The sequence below is a fragment of the Natrix helvetica genome (genome assembly GCF_964273705.1).
Source record: "Natrix helvetica genome assembly, chromosome: 1".
Classification (NCBI taxonomy): domain Eukaryota; kingdom Metazoa; phylum Chordata; class Lepidosauria; order Squamata; family Natricidae; genus Natrix; species Natrix helvetica.
The window spans coordinates 338,657,256-338,675,589 of NC_138548.1; the positions used below are offsets into that span (position 1 = coordinate 338,657,256).

General features: G+C 47.1%; 2 protein-coding genes across 2 annotated transcripts in view; both read left to right on the forward strand.

The window, feature by feature from the left end:
* Positions 1-2,474, forward strand: part of FAM3D (FAM3 metabolism regulating signaling molecule D) — a 42,237-nt gene extending 39,763 nt beyond the window's left edge. The window contains exon 12 of the transcript XR_014173688.1: positions 2,346-2,474. The gene's annotated coding sequence lies outside the window, so the exon portion shown is untranslated. The remainder of the gene's footprint in view (positions 1-2,345) is intronic.
* A 9,992-nt stretch (positions 2,475-12,466) lies between these two features.
* FAM107A (family with sequence similarity 107 member A) overlaps positions 12,467-18,334 on the forward strand; it is an 86,314-nt gene continuing 80,446 nt past the window's right edge. The window contains exon 1 of the mRNA XM_081937223.1: positions 12,467-12,934. Coding sequence (XP_081793349.1) covers positions 12,911-12,934 — 24 coding nt within the window. The 5' untranslated portion in view covers positions 12,467-12,910. The remainder of the gene's footprint in view (positions 12,935-18,334) is intronic.

Genomic DNA, 18,334 nt, shown 5'->3' on the forward strand with positions numbered 1-18,334 from the left:
TCAAATCTGGCAGGTCAGTCCACATCTGCACAGACTACAAATGCACAATTAATAAAGCGCTACAACAAAGCGCCTACCCTGTACCCATTGTACAGCACCTCCTTCATTCATTAGGCCCGGGAAATTTTTTCACTAAATTGGACATGGCACAGGCATACCAACAATTGCCTGTAGATGGCGCTACAGCAGAGGCCCAAACCATTGTGACGCACAGGGGTGCATTCAAATGTCACCGCCTGCAATTCGGCATTAGTATCGCCCCTGGACTGTTCCAAAGCATCATGGAATGGCTTTTGCAGGAGATTCCAGGAGTCGTCCCCTATTTTGACAACAACTTGATATCGGCTGCAAACAAGGCGCAACCTTTAAAACGAGTACGAACAGTTTTGGCTAGAATTCGAGACAAAGGCCTCCGTCTCAAAAAAGAGAAATGCCAAATTAACATGCCAAGGGTTGAATTCCTAGGGTACCTAATTGATGGCTCTCGGATTCACCCGACCACACAAAAAATCAAAGCAATTCAGGACGCCCCCACACTTCGCAATCAAACCGAGCTGCAGGCATTCCTCGAGCTCCTTAATTTCCACAGCATCTTTCTGAAACAGAAAGCCACCGTTGCTGAGCCCCTACACCGTCTCCTGGCTAAGAACACAAAGTGGTCCTGGGAAAAAGCCAAGGCTGCTGCATTTGCCGCGGTAAAATGACTCCTGTCAGCAGATTCTTTCCTCGTCCAGTACTGCCAGACCCTGCCATTGGTACTGACCTGCAACACTTCATTGTTCGGCGTTGGCGCCGTCCTCAGTCACCATATGCCCAACGGAACCAAAGTCCCTATTGCATTTTACTCCAGGACCCTATCCGCCGCAGAGTGGAACTGCAGCCAGCTGGACCGTGAAGCTTTGGCTGCTGTGGCCAGAGTAAAAAGGTTCTATGAGTACCTTTATGGATGGGACTTTGAACTGATTACTGACCACAAAGCGTTGTTGCGCTTATTGGCTGGGGACCGACCTACTCCAGTATCGTTATCACCCCGCATGACCAGATGGACTATTTTCATGGCTGCCTACTCCTACCGCCTTATCCACTGACCTGGCTCCATTTTAGGGTATGCTGACACTCTCAGCCTTTGCCCGCTGCCTGAACTTCTTGCTGACCCTATCCCCGAGACACCAGTCCTCCTCATTGACTGCCTGGAGACTGGGCCTGTCTCATCCACTGACGTTGCCTGTCACTCTGCAAAGGACTCCACTATCAAACAAATTTTGAACTGGGTGTGGAGGGGATGGCCCAAGGGGCCTGTTGGGGCTGATTTTAAAATGTATCTTGCTAAACGCGAGGAATTATCAGTGGTAAATGGCTGTCTACTGTGGGGGGACCGGGTCATTGTTCCACCCAAACTACGCATTGCAGTATTAGAGGCTTTACATGTAGGGCATCCTGGAATAGTCAGGATGAAGTCTTTGGCTAGGAGTTACGTGTGGTGGCCTAACATGGACAGGGAGATCCAAGAATGAGTGGCTACCTGCACACCGTGCCATTCCATCTGGCCTCCAATGGTCAGGTGGAGAGAATGGTGAGATCTGCAAAAGAGGCCCTCTCTAGGACCACGGTTGGTCTCGGGGTTGACCACTATTTGCTCATTCAGCACATCACACCCAGTGCCACTACATGGAGAAGCCCCTCCGAGCTTCTCATGGGTCACCAGCTAAGGTCCCACTTAGACCAGTTACACCCCAATTATTCTGCCTCATCGCCCCCAGACTCCACAAGCAAGATTCAGACTTTTAGCATAGGGAATTTGGTATATGCCCACAACTACACCGGGGGGACTCTGTGGATTCCTGCCACAGTGATAGGCATCACCGGCCCTCGCTCTTACCTCCTAGAGCTCGCGGACGGTAGGAATTGGAGAAGGTATATTGACCAACTCTGTGGCCGCCTCTCCAACTCCACTCTTAGACAACCAGAGGTAACTCCTGCATGAGTTAGCCAAAGCCCTACCCAAACGGAGCAAACACTCACTCCTTCCACGGCCAGCTCAAGCCCGAGGGTACCAGGGAATTTATCTGGTTTTGTTGCAGGCCCGCAGCAAGCTCCAAGCGAACCGGCTCCAGAAGCTCCAGCTGCCGCCTGTGGAAGGTTCCAGGAGCTTCCACCAAGAGGAGCTGCGGAGCAAACAGGTCTGTCCGACCTGTCCAAATAAACCCCTCCTACTGAACTGCGCATGTCAGGCAGAGCTACCCAAAAGCCCGCCTACCTACGTGACTACGTTACCAGTAGGACTGTTCCATCTAAGAGGGGAGGGATGTTAGATATCCATACTAACCACAGTGGTTTCCCCCAAGGTCGTCTGTTCCAGCGGGAACAGAGGTTTAATCCTATTGGTCGAAGGGTCTGACAGCTCCCTATAAAAGGGCTGCTGTCACACTCAACCTTCACTGCATTGTTCTTACTTGTTGTTTTATAATAAAGAGCTATTGTTACCGTTAAGCCTGTGTGTATCTATTACCCAATCTAACAAAAAAGGTCAGTTTTTCTATGTGTAGGAGCCCATTCACCACTACTCTGACATATAAGTAACGAGTTATGAAGAACTACAGACCTATACTTCCAGCTGAACTGTTTTGGGAAGTCCTGTGATGATTTTAGACTTCACAAATACAAGAGCAAATCCTTCAAAAACAGCTTTTGGAGGTGAAGATATATGTAACATAGGACAGAGATGGACATTGTTTCATTCTTGGGAGCCGCATTTAATATTTCAGCTAAAGCAAAGACTGGCAGGCTCAGGAATTTGGGAGTGGAAGTTGAGGTTGGACAAAGCACAGTTTTTGAATTTCTCTTTGGTTTGTTTTACATTGTTTAAATTCTGCTTTAATCTCCCATTGCAATTTTGTGATATATTTGTGCTTCAAAATAACATGAAACCTAGCTGCCAATTTTGAGTACACCATGCTGGCTACCAAAACAACCAGGATTATAATGAAATTATGACTTGCTGTTTGGGTAAAAGCAGCCATTAGCTCTGAAACTGACTTAGACAAATATCTGGGAATGTCTAATAGATGAAGACTGTTACTGAATTAAATTGCAAACTAGTGGTATGATACGACATTCATATTCATTTACGACATTTGGCATGATGGCATAATTAGGAAAATAATGTCATTATATGAATAAGTACATTGATGCAAATCATGTCAATTATATAATTTGTGTAATGATATCATTATAGTGTGTGCACATAAAACAATGTGGAAATTTTGTCTATTATATGCAAAATCTCTTGAATCAAGATTTGATAAATCAGAGTTTCACTATATTTTAAAAAAAGGTTGAACCCCAAAATCTTCATAATACCCAACTATTACATCACATATCCCTTTTTTTAAATTGTCAAGCATTCGAAAAATATATTATGTACTCTGGTGTTATTTCCTTTGGAAAATATTCTGGGTCAGGTGTGAAAGACCAGGTCCATATATGAAGGTTCAATTTAAATGATTTGTTGCTAAACAGCCAATGGCGCAAGAATCTTGTCAACAAACAATCAGCACTTGGTTCGAGTTGGATAAGGGTCAATGGCACTCGGGGGGTGGGGGGGTGTTGAACTTAGATTGTGGCTACATAGGGATTTTAGGTTGATTCCCTCTTTTCACCTCTCCACCTTGGTCTGCCAGTCCTTCTGCCACCTATTGACACATTGAAATATTTGTGCTTGTTTATAAAATATATAGATTGAACCAGTAGTGGGATTCAAATAATTTAACAACCGGTTCTCCCAGGGTCAGGTTAGCTGTCATGGGAGGCATGGCCCATCCCCATCCTCCAAATCGGTCATACATGTGGGACGAGCCTCCCATGATAGCCAGTCTGACTCTGGGTGAACCGGTTGTGACATTACACCCACCCACCCACCCCTGCTATCAAAGTGGATCCTAGGTGCTGTGCTGTGCTGCAAGGGTGAAATGGGCAATGGAGCAGCTGGCACAAGGGGAGGAGGAGGAGCAGGGAGAGGAAAGAGGGAAAATTGCCTTCTCATTCCCTCGCACCTGCCACTCCATTGCCTTTTTTTCCATCATAGCACAGGACCCCGGATCCACTTGGATAGCAGGGGATGGGGTGTAATTTAACAATCAGTTCACCTGAACCAATGCAAACCCGCTGAATCCCACCACTGTATTGAACCCAATGAAGCTACTTGTCCAGATTCCAAATAGCATACAAAAGTAAATCAGAGTCCAAGGCAAAGTATTGCTCAAAGTTACAATTCATTAAGAGAGCCATGTTGGCATATCTGGGAAAACCCAAATCCGAAGGCTTCCCGGTTTTCCCACCCAGTTGAAAGTTCAAGATCTTGCCCCGACACCCGCAAGCCCATCACATGGTTCAATCTTCCACTGCCCCGCTGGCAGTTCCACTCATCCAGTTCTGGTCAGGTGCAGCAGTGCAGAGACAAAGGATGACCTTGGCTTTCTAGAAAGAATTTTGTTTTGGCTACACAGTAAATTACTCCATGCACTCCCCACTCCCATTCTCCCACAATAGAAAAAGTGTGGTAGGCCTCAGATACAAAAGAAAGATGGCTGCAAGCCTGACACTACTCAGTTTTCATGCTTCAATCCACGTCTTTCACCCATATCAATTCTCCAAAATGCCGTTGTTCCTGATAGTGTCTAATATCTCATCCTTCAAGTCATTCATGCTCAGAAAACTGTTTTGTCTTCTCTTTTTAGGTAGGGGGGGGATAGAAAATGTCCTACTGAGGCAGCAGGTAAATAGGTACCTTACCTGAAGGGTAGGGGAGCCCCTTAGGCCCCCTTAGATCAGAAGGATATTCAAGTCAGCATATTATTAACCTTTGATTTAGGCTACTCAGTAACTGTTACAAATTATGCGGAAACAAGACGTTGCAAAAGGCTTCAAGAGACGGACAAAGGAAACAGATGTGACTTGCACAAGATTTGAATCTGTCAGCTTGTGTATTAATAAATTGTTGCATTAGGAGGGTGCTGATGCCAACGGTTTCACTTCTGCTTATGTATTTTTCCAAAGGGTGCTTTCCACATTTTTATGTATACTATGCAATATTATCAAATATGGTATGTAACCTCCCTTGATACTCCCCCAAGTACCTCCTTTTCTCAGAAGTACACGCCTGTGTAAACCCCCCCTAAAATCAGGTGGGTACAAAACCCCTGTCCTGGGCCTAGCCAGGACAGTTCAGACTTTGCTGTGTTAACGCTCTGAACTCGAATGCATCAATAAACCTGTTTTCTCTCGAACCTTGTGGTCTCACGTCCCATTCCTGGCGAATTGAGGTCTTAGGCCCCAATCCGCCGCAACATTTCTGGCGACTCCGCAGGGACTCGAACCCAGAACTCGAACCCGGAACCGCCGCAACACTACTACTTCTGGTTTCTTGATTCTCATGGAGATACCTGGCTGAATTTGCCTAACAAAATAATGGATCCTGCCAGTCTTGTCCAACCAGTTTGACTTCCATAAATCTCTTCTATTCTGGGTCTAGTTTGTTCAGTCATAAAATCTTAGTCCTGGAAGATATGTGCAAGGTCTCATGTCATTTTTTTAATATTTATTTCTTTTATCAGAGTTACAGAGCTACCCAAGTCGATCAACTCTGGTTGGTTTACTAAGCAACTAAAAAAATCTGTTAGAAGGCATGACTGAACAAACAAATAAAAACTCATTAAATTAATATAAGACTACTATAGAACATAGAATAACAGAGTTGAAAAGGACCTTAGATGTCTTCTAGTCCAACCCCCTGCTCAAGCAGGAGACCCTCAGCCATTCCAGGCAAGTGGCTGTCCAGTCTCTTTTTGAAAGCCTCCAGAGATGAAGCACCCACAACCTCTGAAGGCAAGCTATTCCATTGGTTGATTGCTATCACCCATTGGGAAATTTCTCCTTAGTTCTAGATTGCTTCTCTCCTTGGTTAATTTTCACCCATTGTTTCCCATCTCACTTTTTGGTGCTTTGGAAAATAGTTTGATCCTCTCATCTTTGTAGGAGCCTCCCAAAGAAAGCCATTCCTCATCCCAAGGCCTGAGGAAAGGGCCAACTTCAAGAAAGGCAGGGCCAAAGCAACCCAAAACCCTGAGTGGAAAACTATAAAGATAAACTTGAAGAAGTTAAATAAGTTAAATAAGTGGAACCACTATCACAGGGGTGTCAAACTCAAGGCCCCGGAGCGTTTAGATCTGGCCTGCTGGGCCACCCTGGAAACAGCAAAGGACCAGCCCACGGTGCCTCTGCCAGGGAAAACGGAACTCAGGAGGGGACCCTACCGAGCTCCATTTTCCCTGTCAGAGGGTTGCAGGACGCTGTCGCAGCCAAAAACAGAGCTCATGAGGACTGCAGGTGACCCTCACGGGCTCCGTTTTTGCTGGCAGTGGGTTGAAGGAAGCCGTCGCAGCCAAAAACGCAGCTGGGGAGCCCGTTTTCGCTGGCAGAGCACTCAGGCCACCACAGGCGCCCCTGACACGAGTGATGTCGAGCTGGTCATGTCCACCTTAGCCCCAAGAGATCAAACACAACTCTAATGCAGCCCTCAATGAAATTGAGTTTGACACCCCTGCACTATCATGGTTTTCCAGAAATCCACAGACTGAAGCTTGAAATAGCTCACTTGTGATTCCATCCTATAGCTTTGTTCTGTATTTGGGGGTGGGGGTGGGTGTAAAATATAATAAACTTTCTTTGCAACAGGACCTTCAGACAAAGCTGCTGCCCTGGCTAGCCTCACTCCTACCGACTGCTTCAGAGGCAAACATTTCTACACTTCTAATTTTTCCAAGGATAAAGCAACAAGTTGCAATTTCGTCTTATAACCAGCAGGTGGAAATCTTTCCTTAGGAAGAAATAGAAAGAAAGAAAATGTTGGAACTTTATAGTCCTAGGCTGCTTTCTTTAAATCCAGGGACTTCTATTTCAAATGACAAAACCTGAATGGGCACAAAAGTGCTAGCCCAAACAAAGCTCTTTCATGCCCCAATAATTTGAAGATGCAGAAATGCAGTCCATACTTTTTATATTAAAATCAGTGCATATAATTTACATTTCTATTTATAGCATATTTAGACGTTGCATTTCAGTCCCATATGCGGCAAACAGATATCAGCAGGTTGATTTGCCCCATTTTTGACATGACTCTCCATTATCCCTCTCTCCTGAGGCCCTTCCTCATAGCCATCTTCCAGATCATCAACACACTCCCACAATTCGTCTATCGGGACATTTCTCTTGGATCAAGTCCACTGCCCATCAGGGTTCCAAATAGCATCCAAAAGTAAATCAGAGTCCAAGGCAAAGTATTCCTCAAAGTTCCAATTTATTAAGAGAGCCATGTTGGCACATCTAGGAAAACCTGAATCTGAAAGCTTCCCGGTTTTCTCCACCCACTTGAAAGTTCATGATCTTGCCCCCACACCCACAAGTCCATCACATGGTCCAATCTTCCACTGCCATGCTGGCAGTTCCACCCATCCAGTTCCAGTCAGATGCAGAGGTGCAGAGACAAAGGATGACCTTGGCTTTTTGGAAAGAATTTTGTTATGGCTACATAGCATCTAACTCCGTATAAACCCTGTCACGTTTTCCCACTTTAGAAAATGCATAGTAGAATAATCGAAAGGGTGGAAGGCCAAATATCCAAAAGAAAAGATGGCTGCAGGCCTGACACTGCCTTTCCTCCTAGCATATATTTTTCAGAAAACCTTCCAATATTCATTTCAGGACATAACACATCACCCTCGTCATTTTCTCCTCCATAAACACCCAATTCTGCTTTATTTTCAATAGTACGGACTGTGGTACTAGAAACTTTTAAGGAGAGGGAAAGAATCAAAGCTTCAGAAAGCAAAAATATATAAGAATGGTACATTCCTTAAATTTTGCAAAAAGGAATATGTGATATTAAGTCATGCCCCATTTATGAGCCTTTACACAACTTCATGGGGAAATGGCTTAAGGTGTACCATTCTGACACGTGATACAACTTCAAGGAATCATCCTTTTAGATGACAGGGAGATTTCCCTATTTTCATATACTGTAAAAGGTAAAGGTTCCCCTCACACATATGTGCTAGTTGTTCCCAACTCTAGGGGGTGGTGTTCATCTTCGTTTCAAAGCCAAAGAGCCAGCGCTGTCAGAAGATGTCTCCGTGGTCATGTGGCCAGCATGACTAAACACCAAAGGAGCACGGAACGCTGTTACCTTCCTATCAAAGGTGGTCCCTATTTTTCCACTTGCATTTTTACATGCTTTCGAACTGCTATGTTGGCAGAAGCTGGGACAAGTAACGGGAGCTCACTCTGTTACAAGGCGCTAGGGATTCGAACCACAGAACTGCCAACCTTTCTGATAGACAAGCTCAGCATCTTAGCCACTGAGCCACTGCATCCCTTTCATATAGTGTATATCCTATATAATGGTTTTTGTTGTACCAATTCTGAAGAGGCAACCTGGCAATTCCCAGTAAGGATAAAAATTGTCACATACTACTTTCTAGCAGTCAATATACAGAAAAGGCAGAGAGAATAACCCTGAAGGACAGGAAGAAGATCTCCTACCAAGGCAATGGTTAGATAAGAGAGATTTGAGCCATGGCCAAGAAAGCATCTTGAAAAACTGTCTCATACAAGCCTCTCCCTACTTCACCTGTAGATAAAGGGAAGGAGGGAAGAAGCACATTCAGAATTGAATGTGAATGCACAATGAAAGTAATCCCGGAATTACTGCAGAATATGGCATTGGGTTCTTAGTCTGGTCTAATTTTTAGGATTGACAATACAATAGGAAAGCAAAAATACTAGTAGACGTTGATACATCCTGGGAACCAAGGAAGGGGGAAACCTAGATCTAGGCATAGATGAACCAAAGAGGCCCTTGATTTGCCCAACTGCTCCTCAGGATCAACCTGTTGAAGACACAAATTATTTGCAGCCACTCTAAGGCTCAGTGCAATTGATTCAAAGCCCTCCACCCTCCCAAGTCTTCTATAAATATAGAAGATACAAGGTGTGACTGCTTGATACCACAATAAATGGTTCCTGGTAGATCCCAAAGGTGCTTTTTCAGGAGGCACCTAGACTTCCTTGTTGTTTTTTTGAAGACATTTCATTTCTCATCCAAGAACCATCTTGAGCTCTGACTGGATGGTGGGGAACGGAAGGATTTCTATACCTTGCAGTCAGCTGCTTGTTTGAATCCTTTTTGAGAGTTGTTGAAGCATTTGGAGGTTTATCTGTATCCTCAGGGTCAGCTGAGTATCTGTGTTCTCAGGGTCACCTAAGAAGCAGCAGTGGGATTTAAAAAAAAATTACTACCAGTTCTGTGGGCATGGCTTTGTGGGTGTGACTTTGTGGGCATGGCAGGGGAAGGATACTGCAAAAACCCCATTCCCTCCCCACTCCACTAACCTGCTTTCCAGCTCCATTCTCCTATTCAGGGCAACAAAAGAAGATCATCTAGGAGGTTGGGAGGCTGCAGGGGCGGGGCCAGCCTATTTGCCGGTTCTCCGAACTACAAAAAATTTCCACTAGTGGACCAGCTCACTCCGACACTCGCCCTGCTTCGTCTTCACCACATGCATCCACACAACTGCCTCCTAGTGCCTACACACAGGTAAGCAGCATGGGCTGCTCAGGGAGCCCCGAGGCTTCGCAACCACCGCCTCCTAAGTGGGATTGAGCCTACCCGCCTCCTCGATGCATGGAGGCAGGAGGCAGCAGTTTTGTTTGCTATCTGCGAGATCTGGGGGGGGGGGCAAGCAGTCAAGCGAGCATGCCAGGATCTGCCAGCTGCCTCTAATCTGCAGTTTACTCATGAGCAAGTTTACTCATGAGCAGTGACGTGCGGTGAGGTTTATGGCTGGTGAGGCTGGTGATGTCATCAGGAAGGCGGGGAATGGGACCACGTGTGCAGGAGGCTGAGGCTCCGCGGTCCCACAGCTCGCGCTCCGCAGTCCCCTTCATGATGACTCAGGAAGGCAGGGAATGGGACCACATTTCAGGAGGCTCAGGCTGCCTCAGCCTCCTGCACACGTGGTCCCATTCCCCACCTTCATGAGTCAACATGAAGGGGACCACGAAGCGCGAGCCAGCGGAGCACGCTCCGTGGTCCCCTTCATGTTGACTCAGGAAGGCAGGGAATCGGACCACGTGTGCCTTTTCCCTTTCCCCTTTTTTTTTCTTTTCATGATGAGAGCGGTGAGGCTCTGCCTCCCCTGCCTCCTCTGACCGCACGTCCCTGCTCATAAGCAGGGTGCTCGGCAGCCGGCAGATTGCTGGCTTGCTCACTCAGCTGCTGCCCCCCCTGGAGTTCACAGGCAGCGAACAAAACCACACTCTCTCCAGACCCTCCAGCTCTCCTGCATTCAGCTCGGCGCGGCTCGGGTTGCTGCTTTCTTTGGCCTTTTTAAAAAGGTTTTACAGCATATTTTATTTCCCATCTCCAATCTGAAACATAAATTTGCTAAGGCACGCCCACAAAATAAGCCACACCCATAGAACCAGTAGTAAAAAAAATTTGAAACCCACCCCTGCTCTGTGGTACACCTGTCCCTTGACAGTCCCAATCTACGTCATGATAACTCTGGGGTTCTGCTCCAGTTGAGGGTTTCTGGCTGGCTTTCTACAGGGGAATGGAAAGATTTGGAAGGCAACTGCAGCAAAACATACACTGGACTTGCCTCTTCCACTGCTGGTGTGCTTGAGTGGGATTTTTTTTCTCAAAAGCTGTGTTCCTGCAATACCATCAGAAGGAGAGGGTTGCAATGGCCAACAGTCAATGCATTAAAATGCATCGAAAGGTACATTGTGCAACCTGGGTTTTGTGTTGTTGGCTACAGGGCCAATGAAGTTGAGGCCTTTGCTTAGAACAGTATTTCAGATAGTCTCCAGGTAAGGTCACCTTCTAGCCAGGTGGTTGTCTTATTGAAGGATTATGAAGTTGACATTGAGCTATTTTCTCATCTCGAATATTATTTCATGTTCTCAAGACTGCTAGAAAACTGTCATTGCATGCTTTGGCAAATCTAGTCTTTCCACATTCTTGTTCCTGCGTTAGGTCCTCCCAGAAATCCAACATTTTGAAAGTATATCCAGTGCCCTGGATTCTGCATAGTGTCGGAGAGTTATAAAGCTGTTTGAATAAAATAACAAATGTGACCTTGTTCTGTGGTGACCAATTGGCCATTGGTGGTAAATGATAGTTGTGGGAAAGTAGAGGCTTAGGAGAAGATTGCTGCCATGGTACCAAGCACTGCCTACAAACATCTTCTTCTGTCGAATCTGTCCATTTACAATTTGTGAGATAGATAGAATTAATGCCAGGGGAGACAATAATGAATTGAGTGAATGATTTGGGGATTGAAAGAGCCCTCTTCTTTTTTCCCTCCTTAATTTGAGCTAAGGCTGTAACAATAATGGCTGTGGTTAAAATCTGGCTTACTCAATAGGCTTTTTTATCCTGGCACTGATGATGTGGGATTCAGCCGGTTCGGATCAGTTCAGGCAAACCGGTATTTACGATGATCAGTTGGCCCTGCCTACCCGCCCATGCCTTACTCTGTCCTATATTTCCTTTGTTTGAGCAAGCCCAGCTGATCGGCGCAGCAGATTTACTGCTTTTACTGTTTTACTCACAGGGGCTGCAGGAAAAGTTGATTTCAAATGCAATGTAGGCACACGAAGCGAACTGGTTGTTACACCGGTTGAATCCCACCACTGATGTTACCTAGTTTGGGCAATGAAATGTCTGCAAGAAAACAATCAACCAAGGACTCCTTATTTCAACCCCGAGCTACAAATACTCTCCTTATGTTTCTATCCATCACGCCACAAAAGTCATTATCACATAACCCAGGCAGGTAGATGAAATTCTAGACACTGGAAGCAATAAGAGGAATGAACTTGTATCAAGCTACATGCAACAGCAGAGCATTGCCCTGATGCTCCTTGGGGCCGTCTTGGGACCGTTTGGTCCACTGTGATGTTTTGCAACATTTCTACTCAGCAATGCCATGCTTTGGGCCCTTCTTTGAAAAAGGATGGGTCAGACTATGAGGTCAGTTGGGAGTCTGAAAGTCAGGCATACAGGATTTGTAGACAGCCGAGAGCCCATCCAGATTCCCTCCTCCTCTTCCTTCTTAAAGCGGCTCTTGGGATTTTGATTTCCTTGCTGTTGTTTTTCCCAAGGCTGCACTGAAGTGAGGAGCAAATTAAGGGCAGAGGGAGGGGAGAGGAGGAGGAGGAGGGAAGGATGGCACAAATCCTTGATCAAGTAAAAGGGCTCCCGTTGCTGCGACCCAGCTGTGTGGCACAGGTTGGGTTCCTCCTCTGATCAGCTCTGCTCCCAGTGACATCTTGTTGTGTCAAGTCTGATTAATCTAATCTTCAAGAGGCTTTCACACACACACACACACACACACACACACACACACACACACACACACACACAAAAGAGAGCGAGCTCTGTTAAGGAGATGGCCATCCCCAGCATGAAAGCTGCCTTTGTATGTAGCCCCGGGCAGCATGCAAGCCAGTTGTTAGGTATATTCAAAAAATGAATTCTTTACATGCCACAATCAGCAATCAAGGGGAAACTGCTTCGCTCGTCCCCTTGAACCGCTGGCTGATATTTTCTGACCCTTCTTACGCGATGAGTAAATGGGAGTGCAAGGAGCTGCATAACATCACTCTCTGCAAGACCGAAGACCGGAGGCATCTCTCTGGGAAAAGTGCCCTGGACTTTTTGAACCTGGCAGAATAAGACGACTCCATATATAGGGCTGGTGTGTTCTGGCTTTCTGGCTCGTCCACATGCAACAAAACCCTGGAGGGAAATTCAAACTGTTGCAGGGGGAAGAAGTGAACTACTAAAACCATGGGCGCAACTCAAGGGAAAAAGGTAAAGATTTTCTATTTTGCATTTGGAGTTGGGTAAGAAGACACGGTGTAGCCAGCAGGGGTTGGGGGGGTTGGGTTGGATTCATCCATTGAAATGGGTCAACTTGTGATAGAGTGAATCTTTCTATTTAATCCAAGTGGGGGGAGCAGGTCTGGTGGGCTGGAAGGAAAGTTTCATAGGGACGCGGTGGCTCAGTGGCTAAGATGCTGAGCTTGTCGATCAGAAGGTTGGCAGTTCGGCAGCTCAAATCCCTAGCGCCTCGTAATGAAGTGAGCTCCCATTACTTGTCCCAGCTTCTGCCAAACTAGCAGTTCAAAAGCACGTAAAAATGCAAGTGAAAAAATAGGAGCCATCTTTGTTGGGAAGGTAACAATGTTCCGTGTGCCCTTGGCATTTAGTCATGCTAGCCACATGACCACGGAGACGTCTTCGGACAGTGCTGGCTCTTCGGCTTTGAAACGGAGATGAGCACCGCCCCCTAGAGTCGGGAACGACTGGCACATTTGTGCGAGAGAACCAACCTTCATAAAGCAATGAAGGGGACACAATAAGAATTACTGAAATATTGGACATCATTGGGGATCCATTTTGAAAAGCTCCTTAAAGATATTCTTAATGAATGCCTGCTAAGAAAATTACTTTGCTCCCAATAAGACACCCGACTAACATAGCCATATGCACTTTAATCAACTGGAACCCTGTTAAGATTTTTATCTTATTCTCTGTGGCTAAATGTGGTAGAAAATGGGAGAATCTGGGGAAGGGAATATTCTACACTAAACTTAAGCTTCTCTAACATATCCTGGTATGATTCTGAAAATTATTTTTTAATACATTTACACTGGCAATTCACAATGACATTGTACAACAAGGGAAAAGGGTGGAGTAGAAAGAGGAAGGTGAACTCAAGTGCACCTCCTAAGAGTACTTCAGTGGGCTGTTCTAGGAGAGGAAAAGTCAAGTAGCACTTAGTCCCACTTCTCCTTCCATTGGAATCTGGTCAAGTGGCTGCTAATGGAAAGAGTCCTTGGAAGGGAGGAGTTACCAGCTGCTTTTCTCCAACCCAATCTGGTTTTATCCAATCTGAAGCTTGGAATGTTATTGTTAGATTGGGTAATGGATAAGCACACACAGGCTCAACGGTAACAACAACTCTTTATTAAGTACAACAAGTGAGAACAATCCAGCAAAGATTGAGTCTGACAGCAGCCCCTTTATAGGGAGCTGTCAGACCCTTCGACCAATAGGATTAAACCTCTGTTCCTGCCGGAACAGAGGACCTTGGTGGAAACCACTATAGTTAGAACAAGTATCTAACACCCCTCCCCTCTTGGATGGAATAATCCTACTTGTTTCATAGTCACGCAGGTAGGCGGGCTTTTGGGTAGCTCTGCCAGACCTGCGCAGTTCAGTAGGAGGGGTTTCCTTGGACAGGTCGGACGGATCTGTTTGCTCCGCAGCTCCGCTTAGTGGAAGCACCTGGAATCTTTCACAGGCCGCGGCTGGAGCTTCTGGAGCCGGTTCGCTCAGAGCTTGCTACGGGTCTGCAACATAACCAGATAAATTCCCTTGAGCTGGCCGTGGAAGGAGTGAGTGTTTGCTCTGTTTGGGTAGGGCTTTGGGTAACTCATGCAGGAGTTACTTCTGGTTGTCTAAGAGTGGAGTTGGAGAGGAGGCCACGGAGTTGGTCAATGTGCCTTCTCCAATTCCTACCGTCCTCGAACTCTAAGAGGTAAGTGCGAGGGCCGGTGATGCCTATCACTGTGACAGGAATCCACAGAATTCCCCCGGTGTAGTTGTGGGTGTATACCGAATCCCCTATGCTAAATGTCCGAATCTTGCTTGTGGAGTCTGGGGGCGATGAGGCAGAATAATTGGGGTGTAGCCTGTCTAAGTGGGACTTTAGTTGGCAACCCATGAGAAGCTCGGAGAGGCTTCTCCCTGTAGTGGCACTGGGTGTGATGTGCTGAATTAGCAAATAGTGGTCAACCCATGTTTGCCAATCTCCCGGGCCCATCCTAGAGATGGCCTCTTTTGCAGATCTCACCATTCTCTCCGCCTGACCATTGGAGGCCGGATGGAATGGTGCGACCAGGGCATGCCTGATTTCCTGAGCTTCTAGGAAGGTCTCAAATTACATGGCTGTAAATTGGGGGTCATTGTCAGAGACCAAGACATCGGGCAGGCTGTGCATGGAGAAAAGTCTCTGTAGCACCGTGATGACCGCTTCTGCCTTAGTGGAGATCATCAGGACTACCTCTAGCCATTTCGAATAGGCGTCCGCAACTACGAGAAATGTCCGACCGTGAACTGGGCCAGCAAAGTCAATGTACACCCGAGACCATGGTGCTTGAGGTCGCTCCCACTCCTTAGCAGGCACCTCTGGGGGAGCTGGTCTGGACTCCTGGCATGGTGTGCAGGTAGCCACCCATTCTTTGATCTCCCTGTCTATGTTAAGCCACCACATGTAACTCCTAGCCAAAGACTTCATCCTGACAATTCCAGGATGCCGTACGCTCAGAGCTTGCTACGGGTCTGCAACATAACCAGATAAATTCCCTTGAGCTGGCCGTGGAAGGAGTGAGTGTTTGCTCTGTTTGGGTAGGGCTTTGGGTAACTCATGCAGGAGTTACTTCTGGTTGTCTAAGAGTGGAGTTGGAGAGGAGGCCACGGAGTTGGTCAATGTGCCTTCTCCAATTCCTACCGTCCTCGAACTCTAAGAGGTAAGTGCGAGGGCCGGTGATGCCTATCACTGTGACAGGAATCCACAGAATTCCCCCGGTGTAGTTGTGGGTGTATACCGAATCCCCTATGCTAAATGTCCGAATCTTGCTTGTGGAGTCTGGGGGCGATGAGGCAGAATAATTGGGGTGTAGCCTGTCTAAGTGGGACTTTAGTTGGCAACCCATGAGAAGCTCGGAGAGGCTTCTCCCTGTAGTGGCACTGGGTGTGATGTGCTGAATTAGCAAATAGTGGTCAACCCATGTTTGCCAATCTCCCGGGCCCATCCTAGAGATGGCCTCTTTTGCAGATCTCACCATTCTCTCCGCCTGACCATTGGAGGCCGGATGGAATGGTGCGACCAGGGCATGCCTGATTTCCTGAGCTTCTAGGAAGGTCTCAAATTACATGGCTGTAAATTGGGGGTCATTGTCAGAGACCAAGACATCGGGCAGGCTGTGCATGGAGAAAAGTCTCTGTAGCACCGTGATGACCGCTTCTGCCTTAGTGGAGATCATCAGGACTACCTCTAGCCATTTCGAATAGGCGTCCGCAACTACGAGAAATGTCCGACCGTGAACTGGGCCAGCAAAGTCAATGTACACCCGAGACCATGGTGCTTGAGGTCGCTCCCACTCCTTAGCAGGCACCTCTGGGGGAGCTGGTCTGGACTCCTGGCATGGTGTGCAGGTAGCCACCCATTCTTTGATCTCCCTGTCTATGTTAAGCCACCACATGTAACTCCTAGCCAAAGACTTCATCCTGACAATTCCAGGATGCCGTACATGTAAAGCCTCTAATACTGCAATGCGCAGTTTGGGTGGAACAATGACCCGGTCCCCCCACAGTAGACAGCCATTTACAACCGATGACTCATCGCGTTTGGCAAAATACATTTTGAAATCAGCCCCAACAAGCCCCTTGAGCTACCCCCTCTACACCCAGTTCAAAATTTGTTTGATGGTGGAATCCTTTGCAGAGTGATGGGCAACGTCACTGGATGAGACAGGCCCAGTCTCAAGGTAGTCAATGAGGAGGACAGGCATCTCAGGGGTAGGGTCAGCGAGAGGTTCAGTCAGCGGGCAGCGGCTTAGAGCATCAGCATGCCCCAAAGTGGAGCCTGGTCGGTGGATGAGACAGTAGGAGTAGGCAGCTAGGAAGATGGTCCATCTGGTCATTCAAGGTGATAATGACACTGGGGTAGGTCAGTCCCCAGCCAGTAAGCCCAACAACGGCTTGTGGTCTGTAATCAGTTTGAAGTCACGGCCATATAGATACTCATGGAACCTCTTTACTCCAGCAACTGCAGCCAAAGCCTCACGGTCCAGCTGGCTGTAGTTCCACACTGCAGCAGACAAGGTCCTGGAGTAAAAGGCAATAGGAGCCTCAGTTCTGTTGGGCATGCAGTGGCTGAGGACGGTGCCGATGCAGAACGGGGAAGCATCGCAGGTCAGCACCAATGGCAGGGTGTGGTTGTATTGTACCAGAAAGGAGTCCACCGACAGGAGTCGTTTTACCGCGGCAAATGCGGCAGCCTCGGCTCTGCCCCAGGACCACTTTGTGTTCTTAGCCAGGAGATGGTGTAATGGCTCAGCAATGGTGGCTTTCTGTTTAAGAAAGACGCTGTAGAAATTAAGGAGCCCAAGGAACGCCTGCAGCTCGGTATAATTTCAAGGTGTGGGGGCGTCCTGAATTGCTTTGATTTTTTGTGTGGTTGGGTGAATCCCAGAGCCATCGATTAGGTACCCTAAGAATTCAACCCTTGGCACATTAATTTGGCATTTCTCTTTTTTGAGACAGAGGCCTTTGTCTCTAATTCAAGCCAAACCTGTTTGTACACGTTTGAAAAGTTGTGCGTCATTTACAGCCGATACTAAGATGGCGTCAAAATAGGGGATGACTCCTGGAATCCCCTGCAAAAGCCGTTCCATAACGCTTTGGAACAGTCCAGGGGTGATACTAACGCCAAATTGCAGGTGGTGACATTTGAATGCACCCCTGTGCATCACAATGGTTTGAGTCTCCACTGTAGCGCCATCTACAGGCAATTGTTGGTATGCCTATGCCATGTCCAATTTTGCGAAAAATTTTCCAAGGTCTAATGAATGAAGGAGGTGCTGTACAATGGGTACAGGGTAGGTGCTTTGTTGTAGCGCATTTTTATTATGCACTTGTAGTCCACGCAGTTGCAGACAGACCTGTCAGATTTGACAGGTGTCACTATAGGGGTCTCCCAGCATGCGTGTTCGACCGGTTCTAGGATTCCCTGGTTTGTCAATCTCTCTGTCAATTTTGGGGCGGAGAGAAAAAGGTACTCTCCTGGGTTTTAGCCTTATTGGGGCTAGGTTGGGGTCCAAACTAAAGGAAATTGGAGTCCCCACGTACTTACCCAGATCGGTGCCAAAGACATCCTCGAACTCCTTAAAGATGGCCTCAGCGCCATCGTCTTTCAAGGCCAGGGCTTGGAACCAATCTAGCCCTAGGAGGCTTTGCAGGTTGCCGCTCACCACTGTCACTGGGAGTTTCCTGCTGAACTGCTTGAACTTCACCTGGAAGGTGCCTTGGCCCACGATGGGGATCCGATTCCTCTGGTAATCTCGTAGGCGGATGTCAGGGGTGCGAAGTTGCTGCTTCTTTTTTTTTATAGTAATCTTTATTGGTTATACATTTTCTTTTTAA